This window comes from Salarias fasciatus, chromosome 7 (genome assembly GCF_902148845.1).
Source record: "Salarias fasciatus chromosome 7, fSalaFa1.1, whole genome shotgun sequence".
NCBI classification, from domain to species: domain Eukaryota; kingdom Metazoa; phylum Chordata; class Actinopteri; order Blenniiformes; family Blenniidae; genus Salarias; species Salarias fasciatus.
The window spans coordinates 20,981,701-20,997,147 of record NC_043751.1 but is presented as its reverse complement, the minus strand read 5'-3'; the positions used below and the strand labels follow the sequence as shown (position 1 = coordinate 20,997,147).

The following is a 15,447-nucleotide window of genomic DNA, read 5'->3' as shown; positions in this document are numbered from 1 at the left end:
ACAAACGTCCCGGTTATCCTAAGAAAAGGCCAGAGTTTGTTGCCTCATTTGAACCTTTTTTGAAACAAATACGACTCGTTGGTCTCTTGTCTAAATCCAGTTTGCAGCGAGCACAGTGAGTGAAAGAGAAATTGGGTCAAAATAGACTCAGCAGCGCCACCGTGTGGTCAAACAGCAAACGACCGTCCCGCCCTGGGTTGAATCTTTGGCGGCGCTGCTGTTTAGGCGCTCGTTGTGCTGCACTGGAGCGAGCACAGAGGCGGGGTTAGCACTCTGAGACCGACGTTTGAGCAGTTTGACTCCGTCCGCCTCGCGTCGGCGTACAGCGGAACAAAAACAAGCGCCTCACTGTGACGTAAAGCTCTCCCTTTTAAAAGCAGCCGGGCGTCAGGAAGTTCTGCTTCAGCGTTAAAAACAGGTCAACTTTACTTCTTATTCAGTCTTTAGCTCTATGCGAGCTTAGAAATAACATTAGTGTTTTAAAGTCCTCTGTTAGTTGTGTAGGTTTCAGCAATATGTAGTAACTGAACGTCTTAATTTTACGTTGGCAGTGTTGAAACTAGTGTAAATTCATAAAACATGTCGCTCGTAGCTTCATGTAGCAGTCGTTTGTCTTCACATCATGTCATAATAAGATGGTCATAGAAATGTCAGGGGTGTCATCACAGACTCAGGACAATGCAGACCACTAGCTGATTGATCCATGTGATGCTCTGTGCTCTCAATGGAGAGTAGCAGTGAAGAAGAGGCAGCATCTGATGAAGAGTGTGGAGACAAAGCGGGCAGCAGGACTGTGGAGGATGGAGATTTGGAGGTCACATCTGGATTTAACCCATCAAGGAGCACATCTGGAGACCTCTCTGCAGACACTCTGGCTCAACTGACGAGGAAGAATGAGGGGGGATCAGAGGGAGAGACTGGACCCACACCAACAAGTGGTGTGATGTCTGAAGATCCAGCGGAGAGGGATGCTCCCTCTGCGTCTCCCTCCAGCTTCACGGATACATATGATCCCTCTGCATCCGGCATCTCCTCATCCAGCTCCTCCTGTTCCTCCTCCAGCCGTCACCTCGCCGATAAGTCTCCCTCATCCCCTTCTCCTTCTCCCCTGTGCCTGACTCCACCTTTGCCTCCTTCTGTGGAGCTGTCGGACGTGTTGACCGACACACGGCTGACCCTGGACGTGTACCAGGCAGGAGCAGCTGCCTTGCCTTTGCTGTGGCGGTCCGTCCCAGGACAGCTGAGGGACATCCAGTACCTGAGGATGGGCTCTGAAGATAAACCAGGGCTGGATGGTGCATTGGATGTCCTGCCACGTTTGACTAGGCTGCGATCAATAGCTATCAGAGGTACTTTTCCAGCTACTGTCACACAGGAACATTTTCATATACAGTCTGAGCACAGCATACAAACATTAGATAACCACTGGAACATTTTGATTTTATGTTGTTTTTCGTTTACAAAATTGAACCTAAGTTCTGCTGAAAAATGTATGGATACTTCATATCAGTACATTTATAAATCAATTATAATACTCAGTGTTTCTCAGGGTTTTGTGATTACATAAGTAACCCCAACTCTATTTATTTCATCAACTTAATAATGAAATACATGGCTCCAACTTTTCTTTTCTCTCTTTTAAAGGGAACTGCTTCTATGATTCACATGGGGACCCCCTGCCGGGCCTCCTCACCTCTTTACCCTCATCTTTTTCCTCCCTTTCTCATCTGGTACACCTGGATCTCTCCTTCAACCAGCTCTCCTGTTTCCCACCCTGCCTGCTCAGCCTGCCCGCTCTCTCCTCTCTCCTCCTTTGCCACAACCGCCTCTCGGCCTTGCCCGCCGATGTAGGTCAGCTGTCGTCCCTCAGCTTCCTCTCTCTCCTGGGCAACAAGCTGATGTCTCTTCCCCCGAGTCTTGGTCAGCTGGGATCGCTTCAGACGCTCGATGTGTCTCATAACCTTCTCCAGCAACTACCTGATGAAATTGGTTCTCTGGGGAAGCTCGTTACGCTGGAGCTATCACACAACAAGCTGAATCGGTTACCAGAGAGCATGGGTAAGGGTCAGGCTCATCTGATTTAGATTCTGATTTAGCTCAGTGAAATTTGTGAATGCTTTGTTAAATTTCTGATCTCGCCTCCTGTGTTTGCTCAGGCTCTCTCCTGTCACTCAGGCAGCTTTTTATCTATTGCAACGACCTCCGCCTGATCCCACAGTGTCTGAACAAACTGCCTCTGCTCAAGATAGCGGCACGTGGTAATCCTTTGGGAAAACCCCCAACGCCTCCTCCTCTACCTCCTACGCCAGGTGAGAAGAGAACAAATATACACTTAGGATCGTATTGAGCATGCTCAGATTATATTGGCTGCAGTATTTGTGTTCAGTGCCGGCGTATGCAGACTGATACGAAACACTTTTCCTGCCAGATCGAGCAGAAACCAAAATACCAGAGCTGCACCTTGGATTCAATCAGCACAGGTAGAGCATCACCCCCACCCCAGATCATCCCTGTAACATTGTTACCGGCAGTAATAAAGATGTCACGCTCCCCTTGTCTTTCCTTTTAGCTTCAGTGTTTCGTCTGCTGGGTGTCATGTGTTCATCCCCGGAGGGGCTGAGCTGCTTTTCCCCCCAGGGTGCCTGGAGACAACCACAAGACTGGAGTGGGCCAGCAAGAGACCAGAGCGAAAGTGGGTGGCGCTCGAGGAGCATGACATCCTCCTGAGCCGGCCCCTGGAGCTGCGTCCTCACGGTATTACGTTCTTGAAGGTATATCAATAAGTTCTTTATTAAATCCATTTTTCTCCGTTTACTTCATTTGTTCGTGAAAAACACCGCTTTGTGTCTCCCATCATGCCTGGAAAAGGTTTCAGTGATTCAGTAAATTGTTCTAATCTGACAACAGAAGTGTGAAGAAGTAAGTTTCCAGTAGTGTGAATTAAAAACATGGATATTTTCCACATGAAGAGTGGAAAATCATGAAAAAGGCCTCAGACCAGGACATCTCAGGCTGTGTTTTGGTGTTCTTTGTAAACCTCTCTTTAAAAATTGGCCCATTTAGCATTTATGCTTTCAGAAATTTGGCCAAAGAGCAAGAACAAAAGAAATATTCTTCTAATAATAAAAAAACAACAACTTTTTTTATTTCATATTTCTTCATAATAAAATTATATATTGAAGACATTTTTCTTTTTTTTATTAATAAACTGTAAAACTCAAAAATCCCCTTAATAATAAAATATTTTACTTCCTAATATTCAGACTAGAAATAGCTGCTAAAACTATTACATTTTCAATTATATTCAATGCAAAATTTTAGTTGCACGTGTATTACCTTCATCCCTCTAGCCTGTGGAGGTGTGTGTGCCGTACCATCGGGCTAGAAGAAGGGAGGTGTTGGTGCGTACGTTTGACGGACGCTCATGGAGCTCTCTGCCCACTAATTTGAGGAGAGGGAGCGAGAGCCACAGCAGCCACCCCGGGGGACGTCCAGCCAGGGTGAGCCATAAATCCTCCCACTGTTGAAAGACGTGATTATCGGGCTTTCTCCGTGCCGAACAACAGGATGGTTTCTCGTACTTGCAGCTGGCGTGCTGCTCTGTGAGCCACTTCTCCTGGTTCATGGCGGTGTCCCGCCCAGTGAAGGACAGTTGTCTTGTGACGCCAGCCGGAGCCCTCCTGGTGTCCAGCTCCGATCCTGGAATCAAGCTGAGCTTCCCTCCAGACTCCACTCTGCAGACTCGCACCATAACTTTACAGGTGAAACCTGCTCACAGCACATATATATATGGAAGATTAACCTCGCGCTGTTTGCAGGATTTTGAGCATCTGTTTGTGCGTGTAGGTGCTGCAGGTGTCGATATCAGAGGTGCAGGCTCTGGGCAATGATCCTCAGGCCAGAGTCAGTCCGCTTCTCTGTCTCTCCCAGACTCCCAGCATGCATTTCCTGCAGCCAGTGAAGGTTCAGATCCCTCTTCCTTCTGGAGTCACTGGTATGTTCTATCATTCTCACTCTGATGTATCATTAATGCAATAATATGTTAGATATAAGTTAAAGTGCTGCTTTTAGATAAATGAATCCAATCTGGAAGTTATCTGATGGTATCTGATCAGACTGGAGCTAAAATGACTCAACAAGGCCATCCAGTTTACAGACACTTAAATCTTACACAGTGCCAGTTCAGGAACGATCTTTCGTTCAGAGGGTGAATCTCAACAAGGTGGTTTCTGTCTTGAATCACATCCAGTCGGATTGTACTCGTCTCTGCAGGCCACACAGTGGATATGTCCTGTTTGCATCTGCTTCATGGAGATCCTGCTGCTCAGACCTGGACAGACATCACATCACAAGTGTCTCTCTGCGTCACCCATCTATATGCTGTTTTCTACATTACACATTTCTCCTGGTGAGTTTTTTTTCCCTATGACATTTGTTTAATTTAAGTATCTTACCATGTCGTGCTCTGACTTGGGGCTGTTTGCTGAATCGCAGGTACTGGCTGTGGTACACCACGCAGCGCTGTGTGAGCGGGGTGGTCAGGAGAGTCTACCAGAGGCTGAAACAGTTTCGAGTCCAGTTCTTCGTCCTCCAGCGGAAGACGGATCCCTCACAAGTGCTGCTTCAGTGCTTACCTGCCAACAAGGTCGGGCACACGCTTCCTATTCTGAGCTTATAGAATGTGTGTTATCACCCATCTTTGTCATTTTTGTGTGTGATATTGATATCTGACTGAAGGGATGAATCAGTGGTTGTGATGGTTCCTGTGCAGGTAGAGGGCAGAGTGCAGACTTTGTCTGAGCAGTATGACGGGCCGCAGCCCTCAGACCTGTGTGACCTGCTGGAGGGAGAACAGTTCTTCGCCGGCTTCGAGAGGGGCTTAGATATCAGCACAGGTCTGAATCTCTTTGTTACTAAAAATCTAACATTGTTACCCTCAAGGTCTGCGGTGTACTAATGTGTATCTGTTCTGATGCTGCTATTTGCAGTAAGTCTGGAGCCGATATTGTTTTGTGTTTCGCAGACAGACCGGACTGTGTGGGAGGAAGGCTTTGTTTTGTTTTCTACTCAAGCCTGAAGAATTTAAAGGAAGTGTACATCTGTGCAGCTCCGGGTCAGAAGGAGCCAGTGAGGGGACAGGTGAGACCAGCATTTAACACCAAGATGGCAGTTCTCTTCATGTGGAGTTAATATTAAGTACATTTCCACAGTGACTATAAGCACCTAGAAAAACATTGAGGCCAGGTTCACTCTTTTTTTTTTTTCCATCTCCTTCTATTGTGAAAAGTTCTGTCCAGAACTAAAACTTCATCCTGTTCGAAAGAACAAACAAAATTATCAGTTCTTGCAGAGTATGTATCCACCTTAAATGTGTCGAGCAGTGTTTGTAACAGGTGGGTATATTACCTCCACTGCATCGCAGCAGTGAACGCTCGAACTTCATCTTGAGGGGAAGGAAAAGAGCACAATGAGCAATGATCTGAAAAAAAAAAATCATGTTAATCCGACATCCAGCTTACAGTAGAACTCAGTTAATGTGATTTTGGGGGATCGCTCTTCACATATCTCAGAATGTCACAATGGGATATTCTAGTCAGATACTGGGGAATAAATGAATTTCACACACCCCCTTGATTGTTAGAGAAAACGTTCCGTGCGCTCTCGTTTGAGCTGCTACTTTTTGATGGCACATTTGCTTGACCGTGCATAGCAGCAGCCCTTCCGCACGTTTTCAAAGCCCTTTGTGTGAACTGGAGGAATATAATTAGCTACCTGGGTGTCAGAAGCCTTTCTACTGCTTCAGATGTATTCACAATTAATGGCCCTCAAATATTGGCAGTTAAATTTGATGACAGCTGGAATGCGTTATTTTTTTTTTGTCTCTTTAGTTGTGAGTAGAAACACTAAAAATTAATGGTCTGCCAAGGCCAATGCATATTATCTACTCTGCGCTTCCCAGGCTTGGTTTGATGATACTGAATCTCCATGAATATGTCGCATTTGGATCAGGTACATGGAAGGCATTCGTGTCCCTGATTTGTTTCTCTATTGTCTTTTTATGTCAGATCATGGTTTAGATGGAAAAAATAGAAACGAATCCTCTGTTTCATAAAGGCTAATTTTTAAAAATTAAGACCAAAAATGTGATTTGTGATCATCCGAGCCTCAGCGATGCCAACGGACAGACTGCATCTGTTATGAGTAAGATATCCAAGAAGTGTGCTTCTGCTGCCATGTGTGATCGATTCGATAACACCATTTCAAGAGGTGCAATAACTGGAGGAGTGGAGTCTGCTGTATGAGCCTTCCTGCGCCATCGGTTCCACTAAAGTGCCACTCTGTGCGGCTCACAGGGGAGAACATGATTTAAATACATTGTGCAGACTGAACATATCAATTTGTCTAAACGATTATCTAGTTAAAAAGTGTATGCAGGTCCCATGTCATCCCTGTTAGATTATCGGAGCACTAACTCTGCAGTGTGCTTGCCTGGGTGTCAGGTGGAGGACGGTATTAGCACGAGTCAATATGAACGATTGACACAAGGCTGGTGATTATTTACGGTTGTAACAGTAACACTGAACTGTCCTCTGGAGGAGATACATGTCTGTCCCGGTGAAAAAAGGGCTGAAACAAAATTACTGCTTTAAATTATGTCAGGGCCGAGAACAAGGCTGGTGAGGATGTTGAGACTTCATGATCTTCATGTCTTAAAAATCATCCAGCCATCATGTTGTTTGCATTTGTGATCTAAAAAAAACTCAGTTTATTACTACGTCATACAGGAAGTTGTGGCGAGAACCTTGGTGTTAAATCTTTCAACATTCGTCTTAAGTCTTGTGATTTATACTTTAGCTTATAGTGGCGTTTATAGTGCAGTTGTTACGATCATATTTTCTCCTTAAAAAAAAAACAATCTGTAAGGGTTGCATGAATCGCATTTTAAATGTACGTTGCATCTCTGTTCCAGGTGTCGTTTTATCGAGGGGAGATTCCCAGCAACCTTCCAGAGGAAGTGTCCAGGAAGAGGAAGGGACTGGACAGCCAGTGGCTTGCTACTTTACCACTGAGACTTCCTGTAGGTTTATGTCTTCATTTCATTTGACAACATCAAATCTTTAATTGGTGACAAAGTAATATCTAATGTGATGAGGAAACAACCCTAATTCTGAAAATGTTGAGTGGTGAGGATACATTTGATTCAAAGCAGTTAAAGTATTTGCACAAACTGGAGGAGTATTAGTAACTACTAAGGTTAGGTTTAAACAGGTTAGTAATTACTCTGAATGAAAAGAGTTGAAACATAAGCAGAGGATCACCATTCTACAACAAACTAGGTAAAAAACTATGGAACAGAGCTTCTGAAGTATTTTCCGTCACGTAAAGTTGTAAAGACTTTGAAGATCCCACAAACAGAGAATTATCAGCTGATTTAGAGGAAAGGGCAAAGGACGAGGCCAAAGGTCAAACTGGATGCGTGTGATCGCCGGGCCCTCGGGTCTCACTGCATTAAAAACTGCTACGTTTCTCCTCTGGAGGTCACTGTATGGCTCAGAAACATTCCCAGAAAGCACTGTTAACTGTAAAACCTACAAATGAAAAAAAAAATTAAAACTGTATCATGCAAAGAAGAATGTAAAAATGCTGCCAACGTCTCCGGACCAAAGGTCATTTAAGACGACCTCAGGAAAAATGGAAAGCTGTTTTTCAGTCAGACAAGGCAAAAAAATGTGTTGTTTTCTTAACCAACGTGGAGTAAAGAGTAAAGGATCCATCCAGCTTATAATCAATGGACAGTTCTAAAGCCGACGCCTCTGATGGTATGGATTTACATTAGTGCCGATGGTGAGGGCAGCCTGGGGCACAATCAATGCTGCGAATTACTTTTAAGGTTTAAGAGCATTTACTCCCATCACGGCGCCTCCAGTGAGGAAGGGACTTCTCAGAAAGACCGTGATGAAACATCCTGCATCCATCATAGCAGCTCGGCTTCCCAGTTGAACATGATCTGGATAGAAAACAGGCCTGCCTGCTGCCAGAGCTTTCACAGAAAAAAAAAAACTTTAAAAGTAGAAAGTGTGCTTCCAGCGTTTCCAGAGAGGAATTATCAGCGCTTTATTCAGTGCAATCAACATCATACAACATCTAAAAAGTGGGCCGGCATCCGTCGTACTGGAGCTGTACAACAAAACACTTGACAGCATACAAGATAATTTAACAAGAAGAGTTCTCCATTAGTTGCACTGCAGACATCTGGAGCTCCAGCGTTCGCCTGCTGTCACCGCCGAGCCTCGCTGCACACTGGAATTATTCTGCGGCTTTCCACTTAAATGGTGCAGAGTGGACAATTCTAAGAATAAATAAAGAAAAACTAATGTAGTTTTTCATACCCTAAAACCACTTTACTCATAAGTTTATGAAAAAATAAATGTATCATATTCGGAAAGCATCTGGATTGACTATGACTTAATTTTTTAAAAAGTGATATAGATCGGAATTTTTCTTTTTTTTTTTTTATCCCACAGGCACGAAATGCAGACAACAGTTTCATAACAGAAGAACTCCAGTACCCTCCTCTGAACCTGGGCGACCCTGAAAGTGGCTACTTGACAGAAGCCAACCTGCTGTCCATCTCTCTTCAGATCGGGCAGGACTGGCGCGTCATTGGTATTAATCTCGGGTTGAGCTACCAGGAGCTGGACCGCATCCAGTATAAGTACAGGTGAGAATGAAGAAGGATTTTTCAGTCAAAACAATCTATATGGATACATTTATTATACTGTCAAACTTGTTTTGATCTGAATTTATGTAAAAATTTGTAACTCATAAAAAATTGCTACAGCAATTGAATTAAAAATCCTTATTTGCTGTTAATGGAGCTCGCTGTGTGAGCCGTGCTCCTATAATCACAGTCAAAGCCTCCGCAGGATAAGACGGAGTGTGATGGCATAAAACTGGAGAATCCCGTGTTGGGAGAGAAATTGTAATTTGAATCGTTTTAATCTGCACTGCCAGCCATCGCTTAGCCATCTGGGACACCGGAGCAGATTACACACAGCCCGTATCTCATCTGGCCCTCCCCCTTCCTCCTCATGCTCAGAAGAAGACCTGCTCGTGACGCATCCAGAATACATTATGTAAAATAACGCGTTCTGGTGACGACCTTCGCACGTAAGGTTGTGATGCAGGAATGTGCGTGCACGTCATTTGAGGGATTTGTGCCATCAAATGCTATTTTTAACTTTCGCCTAGATTATTCTTCAGTGTTTCTAATACCAGCTTTCATACTGACACATTATCTCTTAAAAAAAAAGCAATTTAACTTGCATTTTAGGTTTATTTATGTTTATAGTCATAACTGGTTAGTTGGATCATTATAATTCAAAGCCAGATATACGGTATATTTCCACCAGTTTCCCTCCATATGTAGGTCACTGCAGCAGGAGGCGCATTATGTGACATTTGTGTTGTGCGCTGTGCTCCGCTCCTCAGGGACAACCTGGGCGCCTTGGTGCTGGACATGCTGTTTCAGTGGGCCCGGGCGCAGAAAAGCGCCGGTCCTGGAGCGGTGTCCAGACTGGTGGCGGCCATGGTAGAGAGCGGGAGGAGGGACGTGGCCGACGAGATAGAGGACATCGTCAATATTGGGAGGAGGAAGTACTCGGAGTCACTGAGGAGGGTGGGCCTGGATGCAGAGGCCCCCTCCTCCTCCTCCTCCTCCTCCTCCTCCGCCGAGGCGCAGCAGTGAATGAGCCCATGCTGGCCGCAGATGGCCGACGAACACTTGAGTAACCTGTTTGTTTACAGAGGACCACCATCAGCTCATCCCGCTGTCTGAACGACCGTCCTCCTGCACAACTGTCTGTCCTTGTCACTGTCACGAAAAAGACAACTCTCAGCCGCTGGCGCTTTTCTTTTTTATTAAAGAACAGAAGAAGTGAAACGGATGAACTGTGAGCTGGCCTGCAGCTTTGTTTTATTGCACCTCTAACAAACTGTCTCAGAATGGAAAGTGATGCTATTACTGCTCATTTCTGCCAAGAATAGAAAAGCAATAGTTGCTAGCAGTGGTAAGTTATGAACTAATGTTGTTTTTATTACTTTTTTAATTATTAAATTTTATACCAAGCAAAGGAGAAAAAGAAGAAGAGTCATTTTTTCTTTATCTTTTTTTTACTGTTTTTGTCACTTCAGCTTTTGCAATAAATCTGAAGGTTACGCAGTAAAAATCCTCCCTATATTCTAACAGCCAGGTTGATCGATGAGCTTTAGCCGGGTACATAATTAACCATTCATAGGGTGCAGAGAGGAGTCAGGTTACACAATGGGAGACCTGTTAATGGTGTTTCCAGAGACTCAAACATTCCTCAGCTAGTGTCAAAACTGTCTCACTGACTATCTTGTACAAAATACTTTATTTCCAAACTGTTATTTTCATAGAAAAGGAGTAGGAAGATAATCTCGTGATATTAAGTCAGCTATTTTTTTTCCCTTGATGGAAAGACTTGTTGATAATTGCCAAATACAACTTTTTTAGTGGCCATTATCACTGCTTATTTAAATAAAAGTGAAATATTTTTCATTCTGAAGCTGTTTTCATTTTTGTGAGTTTCAAATTCATATTTTAACCTAATATTGTGATTTTCATCTGGCATCTTATTATTTACTCTGTTTTCTCTCTCTTCCTCTCAAAGATCGTGTGAACAGATATTCCTGGTACCTGCAGACGGAGCAAACACTGGAATCGTGTTCAAAGGTCTGAGTAATGTGGTGGAAAATGCAAGGGAAGGGTTTTTTTCCCCCTCACAACTCATTGACTTTATTCCATGTGTGCCTTTTGGTCACTGAGTAATCAGAGTAGCTCTCGTCCAGGATATTAGGTTTTTTTTTTTCGTGTTTTCTCCTCTTCTCCACATGCACAAGTCTGATAAATGGAACTGATAAATTGTGTGGGTGTCAGCTGTTTCTTGCAGGTGACTCACTGCTGCGTGCTCCCCTTCATCCCCAATATTTTCCACTCTGTGTATTTTTTCTATTTTGGTGTTCAAGGTCATTGTGTGGGGATGAATCGTCACCATGACGCCAGCTACAGCTACACACACACACACACACACACACACACACACACACACACACACACACACACACACACACACACACACACACACACACACACACACACACACACACACACACACACATCTTTCTGCTTATAAAAAAAAAACACGCCTGCACTTCCACTACTCGCCGCTAGAGGTCCCCTCTCTGTTTGTGACTGGAGTCCATCCACACACACACACACACACACACACACACACACACACACACACACACACACACACACACACAGCCAGGCTGGAGCTGCTTCACCCCTCCTCCTCCTCCTCCTCCTCCTCCTCCTCTCCTCCTCTCCTTCCTCTCACTCCTACCTCCGCTTGCCTCCCTCCGCTGGACTCAAATGCTAGTAACGCCGGTAGGTTAGCTCCTGTCGGCTCTGTCAGCCAGAGATCCAGAGCTCACACAGCACCGGGGACGCACCGCGGAACGCACGGCTCTGTTTGGTATGTACACACCGGGATGCGGACCGAGGCTTGTTATGTCTCCCACAGGAAGACCGACAAAAAAAAAAAAAAAAAAATTCTCACCTGAGAATGGTTTCAGCTTCAGTTTCATTTTTATTTTAATCTTTTTTTAAATGAACGCTTCATGAAAGAGAAGGTGGCTGTTAGAGGCGGGGATGTGGTGTTCTGTCATGTTCCGTTATGTGGCCGCGCGCCCGTCGCTTTTCCACGGATGTGGAGTTAACGGTACCGCGGGGCCTATTGTGGACTTAACGGCGTTACGAAACGCGGCTGAGTGATGTCCACGCTCGACCCAACATGTCAAGCCGTGACTCAGGTGTAACGGTTCCCCGCTGCCACGTCAGGGGAAAGGAAAACCGAGGAATTCTACCTCCGGCGGTCCCGCGCGCCTTCGCCAGCCTCTCTCCGGTAACGGCAGCGGCGTGCACCGCGTTTGACCCGCCGCGACGCGACGCAACGCGACGCGACGCGGCCAGCGGCGGCCGCCTGCATCTGGAGTAGTGCGGGAGTGTTGTAGCGCTCGTGTGGGCAGGGACGTCGGAGTCGGAGGGTAAACCCACTTTTTAAAGTGTGCCCTCCTCCAGACGGGCTGCCGGCTGACAGCTGGCACTGCTGCAATCACAGCCCTCTAACCCCAAAGACCCACAGTCACTGAACTGCAAAGTCTCCCAGAAATGTGGCTTGAAATAAGAAGTGATGCACAACAGTCAGATTGCAAATAGGTTGCATGGAGATTTATAAAAAAAAAACCCAACAACCCCAAAACAAATAGGTTTCAGAAAGAGCTGAAACTGGGTCACAGATGTATCAAACAGCTAAGCAAACAAAAACTGGCACGAAATGAGCAAATATGACTGCTACAGCAAGATGGGTAAGGTTATAATCTGATTTATGCAATATTTTTATTCATGTTTTTTCACTGCCACCCAGGGCTGCTTCCGGCCCACTTCAGGATATAATCGTCATGAATTGTTCTGTTATTTTCTGACTTTATCTGTAAATGTGAAATAACCGTATAGTTGCTATAAAGTGAAAGTTACCTTTCAGTGACTCTCGAGATGTGTTGCTCTGACATTCACAATTGAGAACAAATAAAATGAGCTGGAAAATGACCATTTAAGCTAAAACTGGTATCATACTCTATTAGAACCAAAGAGAATATCCAACAATCTTTAAAATATGGAAACATGCAAAAACAGCTATCATCTGGAAACAGTCACTAAAAAAAGAAGCAGATATGGACAATAACCAAGCTTTGGCTGTAAAATTTGTGTTAACAAAGTGAAGTGATGTAATAACATTATACAGGAAAGGCCAGACAAAATGAAGAGGGATAAAGATCAACCAAATGTGGTCTCAAAGTGAGGTGGATTGGTTTTAAATTGATAAATAGATGCAGTATGACAGCAAAGTCACAAAAAAAGATCTCATTGACAGAAACAAAAATGTTCTCAGTTGGATTTTTTTGGGTCTTTTTCATTCTGGATTGTTTCAAGGATGACTGGGAACTTCATGCGGCTGTGATCTGTGTGTCAGGAGAGCTCTCTGATAAAGCAGAACAGATCCGTTCTGCCCACTGGTTTGTGTTTAACAATGTTCAACCTCTCAAATGCACACACAAGGTAACAATTAACTACTGGATGTCAAGGAGATCTGGTCTTTTTTTTTTTTTTTCAAAACGGACCAGTCATCCTTCAGGAGAAACCGTGTATTGGTTTTGATGTGGCCCAGCAGTGCAATCAAAAATTCCTACTGCCTTGAAATTATTGATGAAGCAAGCCATTCTTGGGTGTAGGGTGACATCCTGTGCTTTCCATTGGAACTGACGTAGCTTTGTGGCCGCCGGCGTTTCTTTCATGGAGTGGAAAACGGTCGCCTCAGACCTGAGATTATGCATTTGTTGAATCGGCATTCAGGACGACGGTTCACACCTATCTCACCGGCGGGATCTTATAAATGTCAGCATTGTGTGTGTGCACTGAATGGGAATGAATTTAGCCGTGCTGGCAAGGAGATGCTACACTGCTGTGTGAAAACCTTCTCTCTTACTGTAATCGACACATTATAACCTAATATCTCAGCGCAGAAAGGCTTTTTTTCTTCTAAATGTAGCGTCCGCCAACAGTGACATTGTTATTTCTCCATCAAGGCTTTGGGAAAGCTGAGACGGCAGCAAAACAAGCGGGGAGAAAGAAAAGCCCCAGGTGACTTTAGGAAGAAAGAACGAGCCACCAGAGATGACTGGGCTATCACAGCGAGAACTAAACACTACACCAGCAGTCTGCACAGAGGGGCCATTCTTGGTGCCTGAGTGCTAAGCTCTGTCCGATATTTCTGGTCCACAACAATGCATAACTGCGCAGGATTAATGGTTGCAATATGAACTCAGAGTTGAGTACCTGCAATAGAAATGCAGTAGCGTGACCCAGCCGCAGCCCTCGCTCCCCCGGTTGTAAATGGAGATAGCACGAGAGCTTTTATAAGTAGGCATTAGGTTTATAATCCTGATGCTGTAGGAAAGAGGGAGTAATTGTCAGATTTATGTGTGACTTCACAGATTTCAGTCCTTCTTGATGTGGGCTGGTTGGCGTAAAAAAAAAAAATAAATAAAAAAAAATTCTAAATTCTTGACTTTTTGAAACCCATTTATGTAAAAAGAAAATCATGAAACAGTCATACAATGGCAGATCAATTAGTGGGAAACAAATAATAATTGCATGAAGAGAGGCTCAAAAAGAAAACTGGACAGATTGAGATTTCGCTCGAGCCTTCATGAGATAGAGAATTGCAGGCTCACACTCTCGTCTCTGTTGATGATGGTACTCGGGGGTTTGCAGAGTGTTAATCAGACCAGTTCATGTGAGACAGATGGACTGGTAACAATCGTCTGCACCGAGCCAATGAGCAAGGCCCCCGTGATTTCAATGTCTTTCCTCTCTTTTCAACTACAATCACGTGAGGCGCGTTGCTGAAAGCTTCACTGCTTTGCCAACACGACTCACTTCCCCTTCCCAAACTTCCTGTCAGTCACCGAGACCTTTACCCCGTTGGTCCCTGAGAGCAGAGAGGCAGCTGGGCAGTTTTCATCAGCACGGTAATTGTTACTGGTTCATTTCAGTGTAGCAGCAATCATTTGCATGTCAGTTTGAGGTGGACTGCGGCGGACGCGTCTTCAGATTTGCAGTGTCTTTGTGGTTATTTTTATCATTCTGTGATTTCTTTATCGCTGAGACTGCTTCAGGCCAGATTAGTCAGTCTTTTCTTCTCAGATATTTTTCCAGTGCTGATCCTGTTACACTTTGTTTCTGAGTCCCCCACGATGGGATTCTTTGGCTCAAGGTAGTGTTTGTCAGGACTTTAAAGAACTGAAAAGCTTATATGAAATGTAAGTTACTGCATTTTTTTTTGCAGTAATTTGTAGTTTTTCTGCTTAGTTGCCTTAGTTTTTGTAAACTCATCCGATATAATCCAAAAGAACTGGACAGCCAATTCCATCAAGATGCTGCGGTGGAAGTTAGTGTCTGATCCACGCTGTGAGAGTGAGTTTGTGAAACCGTGCATGCCTTTTAAAAAATAAAACCAAATCGAGTTCTTATTATTTATTGGTTGTTGTACTTTTGGTCCGCGAGCATGACCTTTGACCCCAGCTGCTCCCCGGGTGCTGCACTGTGGCAGCCCACTGCTCCTAGAAAAAAAGATGGGTTAAATACAGAGAAATAATTTCCCCCAGGGAGATCAATAAAGTTCAGAAAAATCCTCAAAAACCCTAACCCTAATATCAACATATAGAAAAAAAAAATCAGGACAAAGCAAAACAAAAACTAAACAAAGTTAGCAAAATATGTAGAAGGTCAGTAGCAAATAA

At 44.4% G+C, this 15,447-nt stretch overlaps 1 protein-coding gene across 2 annotated transcripts; it reads left to right on the top strand.

The window, feature by feature from the left end:
- Window positions 1–405: 405 nt before the first annotated feature.
- Window positions 406–10,727, top strand: pidd1 (p53-induced death domain protein 1). 2 transcript variants are annotated; one of them, XR_003931786.1, is made up of 16 exons: window positions 406–1,349; window positions 1,645–2,058; window positions 2,157–2,309; window positions 2,429–2,480; window positions 2,570–2,771; window positions 3,351–3,500; window positions 3,588–3,761; window positions 3,847–3,994; window positions 4,273–4,408; window positions 4,495–4,645; window positions 4,772–4,895; window positions 5,024–5,139; window positions 6,971–7,078; window positions 8,526–8,722; window positions 9,493–10,070; window positions 10,695–10,727. XR_003931786.1 is itself a non-coding variant. In XM_030096105.1 (15 exons), the coding sequence occupies exons 1-15, from the start codon at window positions 725–727 to the stop codon at window positions 9,746–9,748; spliced, it is 3,006 nt and encodes a 1,001-aa protein (XP_029951965.1). In that variant the 5' UTR covers window positions 406–724; the 3' UTR covers window positions 9,749–10,514. The 2 variants fall into 2 exon arrangements, 1 of the variants encoding a protein (XP_029951965.1); XM_030096105.1 differs by lacking the exon at window positions 10,695–10,727 and having other exon boundaries at window positions 9,493–10,514.
- Window positions 10,728–15,447: the final 4,720 nt, after the last annotated feature.

Excerpts from the sequence above, each read along its gene's own strand:
- pidd1 (XM_030096105.1), top strand. The coding sequence starts at position 725 with ATGGAGAGTAGCAGTGAAGAAGAGGCAGCATCTGATGAAGAGTGTGGA. Across the intron at positions 2,772-3,350 it reads ACGGTATTACGTTCTTGAAG|CCTGTGGAGGTGTGTGTGCC; the intron begins GTATATCAATAA and ends TCATCCCTCTAG. Across the intron at positions 3,995-4,272 it reads TCTTCCTTCTGGAGTCACTG|GCCACACAGTGGATATGTCC; the intron begins GTATGTTCTATC and ends TCGTCTCTGCAG.